The 3,195-nt window shown below is 36.9% G+C and overlaps 1 protein-coding gene across 1 annotated transcript; it reads right to left on the minus strand.

The window, feature by feature from the left end:
* Positions 1-245: 245 nt before the first annotated feature.
* On the minus strand, positions 246-2,296 carry LOC105130173 (polyubiquitin). The gene is made up of 2 exons (XM_011032547.1): positions 2,188-2,296; positions 246-1,594 (listed from the first exon to the last, which is right to left on the minus strand). The coding sequence occupies exon 2, from the start codon at positions 1,592-1,594 to the stop codon at positions 449-451; it is 1,146 nt and encodes a 381-aa protein (XP_011030849.1). The 5' UTR covers positions 2,188-2,296; the 3' UTR covers positions 246-448.
* Between the last annotated feature and the right edge of the window lie 899 nt (positions 2,297-3,195).

Genomic DNA, 3,195 nt, shown 5'->3' on the forward strand with positions numbered 1-3,195 from the left:
ATGCTGATTAAAATAAATAATCCTAAGTAGTATATTTTGCACTTTAGCTTTGAGTCCTCGGATACACTACACACATTAATTTATGGGCTTTTGCATTACCTCTTGTTCTGTGTCATAAGCCTAGTATTTCTGGTTGTAAATCTTGAAACCATCACCATCCTTTATACTATCAATGGTGTCCAAGGTGTTACAGTCATCCTGTATTCGGATTTTTTTTTAATATTAATATTTTATTTATTGTATAGAAAACTTATAATTTATTTGCTTAAATACCAAAGCTTGCAATGGAACGGCCCTTAACAGCCAATCCAAACAGTACCAAACTGGACGCAAAAACCAACTTGAAAAGAGTACAGTAACTTATTTGAAGTAGCCGTTCGAAGATGGCTACTGAGCACACACAAAGAGCCACCCAAGGCATGAACGACCCTAGGCAACATGCGGAAGCTTAAAAACCACCACGGAGACGGAGGACAAGGTGAAGGGTGGACTCCTTCTGGATATTGTAGTCTGCTAGGGTGCGCCCATCTTCCAACTGCTTTCCGGCAAAGATCAACCTTTGCTGGTCAGGGGGGATTCCTTCCTTGTCCTGGATCTTAGCCTTGACATTGTCAATGGTGTCTGAACTCTCCACCTCCAGGGTGATGGTCTTTCCAGTCAAAGTCTTAACAAAGATTTGCATTCCTCCACGCAGCCGAAGCACCAAGTGAAGGGTTGACTCCTTCTGTATGTTGTAGTCAGCAAGTGTCCTTCCATCTTCAAGCTGTTTTCCAGCAAAAATCAACCTCTGCTGGTCTGGTGGGATCCCCTCCTTGTCCTGAATTTTGGCCTTTACATTATCGATAGTGTCAGAGCTCTCCACCTCCAAGGTAATGGTCTTCCCAGTTAGAGTCTTCACGAAAATCTGCATACCACCGCGTAGACGAAGCACCAAGTGGAGGGTGGACTCCTTCTGGATGTTATAGTCAGCAAGGGTGCGGCCATCCTCGAGCTGCTTGCCAGCAAAGATCAACCTCTGCTGGTCTGGGGGAATGCCCTCCTTGTCCTGGATCTTGGCCTTGACATTGTCGATGGTATCAGAGCTCTCAACCTCCAAAGTGATGGTCTTTCCAGTGAGTGTCTTCACAAAGATCTGCATACCACCACGTAGACGAAGCACCAAGTGGAGGGTGGACTCCTTCTGGATGTTGTAATCAGCAAGGGTGCGGCCATCCTCCAGCTGCTTGCCGGCAAAGATCAACCTCTGCTGGTCTGGGGGAATGCCTTCCTTGTCCTGGATCTTAGCCTTGACATTGTCGATGGTATCAGAACTCTCCACCTCCAAGGTGATGGTCTTTCCAGTAAGGGTCTTAACAAAGATTTGCATACCACCTCTCAAACGAAGCACCAAGTGGAGGGTGGACTCCTTCTGGATGTTGTAATCAGCAAGGGTGCGGCCATCCTCAAGCTGCTTGCCAGCAAAAATCAGCCTCTGCTGGTCTGGTGGGATTCCCTCCTTGTCCTGGATCTTGGCCTTAACATTATCAATAGTGTCTGAGCTTTCCACCTCAAGGGTGATGGTCTTGCCAGTAAGAGTCTTGACGAAGATTTGCATCTGACAACCCCAAGAAATAAAAATCAGAGACAAACTAGATTCAGATCTCAACATAACAATCCTTCAGATCATTAACAATAGCAAACAAAGTCAATTGATCTTTTTTTTTCAAAAGAAAAAGACAATCGTTTCCTTTAATCAAAATAGCATCAAAATTAAACGAATAGAAACATGATCCATATTAATTAATTAATTAATCAATCAAATCTTAAGAGGCCCTTGAAAACACCGACCAATCGAGATCTAAACAACAAAGTAAATAATAGATCCCTAAGATCGAGATAAACAAATATGAACATCAGGCAGATCTATGTTATCCATAAAACACTTAACAGGTCTTGACAGAATACATCAATTGATCAAATTTTGAAAAAAAAAATGGAAAGGGCCCTCGATTACCCGCATCAATCGAGATCTAAACAATAGAATCGATAACAACGTCGTAATATCCAGATAAAAAAATAAAACAGATTAATGTCATCAATAAACGATTATTAAGGACTGATCCATAAAACACTAACAGATCTTGTAAGAGTTATTTATTAAAAAATAAATTAAAGAAAAAACTAGAGAATCGGACACGAGAGGCATACCTTGAATGAGAACTGTTTAAAGATTTTGATAGAGAAGAAATAATCACAACTGTGAGGAGAAGAGAGCTGGAGCGTCTCAATATATCATAGAAATTTGATGGTGAAATTACGGGAATACCCTGTTGCAGCTTCCAATTATGAAACGCCACGTCTTAGGATGATCCTTCCGGAAGACTTCTTGGTTGCTTTTCCTTATCTATGGCGTCTAGTGGAGGCGGATATTGCTAGGAAACTGAGAGTGAGAGCAAAGGACCACGCTCTTCGAGCACGCGTGTGTTATGCGGTATTAGAACTTTCCTGTTTGTTTGTAAGGAAAAAATAAAAAAAGAGTTTATGTCGGATTATATTGTCATAGAAAAAAATCAAAATATTTTAAAGTTAATTTTTAATTTTAAAATAATTTTTTATTTAAAAAATTTATGAGATATTAAAACCTTATTTTGTTTTTATCTATTGTTATATTTAAATTTTTTCTCTAAAATATTTTTTTACACGTTTATTACTACTTAATTTTCAGTTATCAAACTAAATAAAATTATAAATATTTATTTATTTGTATAATTTTAAGGTTTGATTTAAATATTTAGATAGAATTATTTAATTTAAACACAAGTTAGCGAGGTTATTTTAAATATTTTTTATATAAGTAAAATTAAAAATATGTAAATAAAAAAAAAGCCATATGAAATATTTTCCAAGTAAAATAGTGAGATTCCCTTAAAAATTATATTTTATTGACATTAAACTTAAAAATAACATCAAGGTAAAAAGAAAGGAGAAAGAAGTTATTGAGATTTATGAATAATAATCGAACATGTATAAAAAACAAACTTCTCTCAAGGGAGAATCTTTTACCAAACATTTACATTTTTACTTGTAGAAATTTATCAAACCACAATAACAATAATAATAATAATAATAATAATAATAATAATAATAAAAAAGTGTTCGCATATAAAAACCAAAATTAAGTAACCGAGGCAGTGGAGTCCACGCACCTTGAATGAT

Source organism: Populus euphratica, unplaced genomic scaffold (genome assembly GCF_000495115.2).
Source record: "Populus euphratica unplaced genomic scaffold, PopEup_1.0 scaffold95.1, whole genome shotgun sequence".
Taxonomy (NCBI): Eukaryota; Viridiplantae; Streptophyta; class Magnoliopsida; order Malpighiales; family Salicaceae; genus Populus; species Populus euphratica.

Coding starts and splice junctions, on each gene's coding strand:
- LOC105130173 (XM_011032547.1), bottom strand. CDS start 1,594: ATGCAAATCTTCGTCAAGACTCTTACTGGCAAGACCATCACCCTTGAG.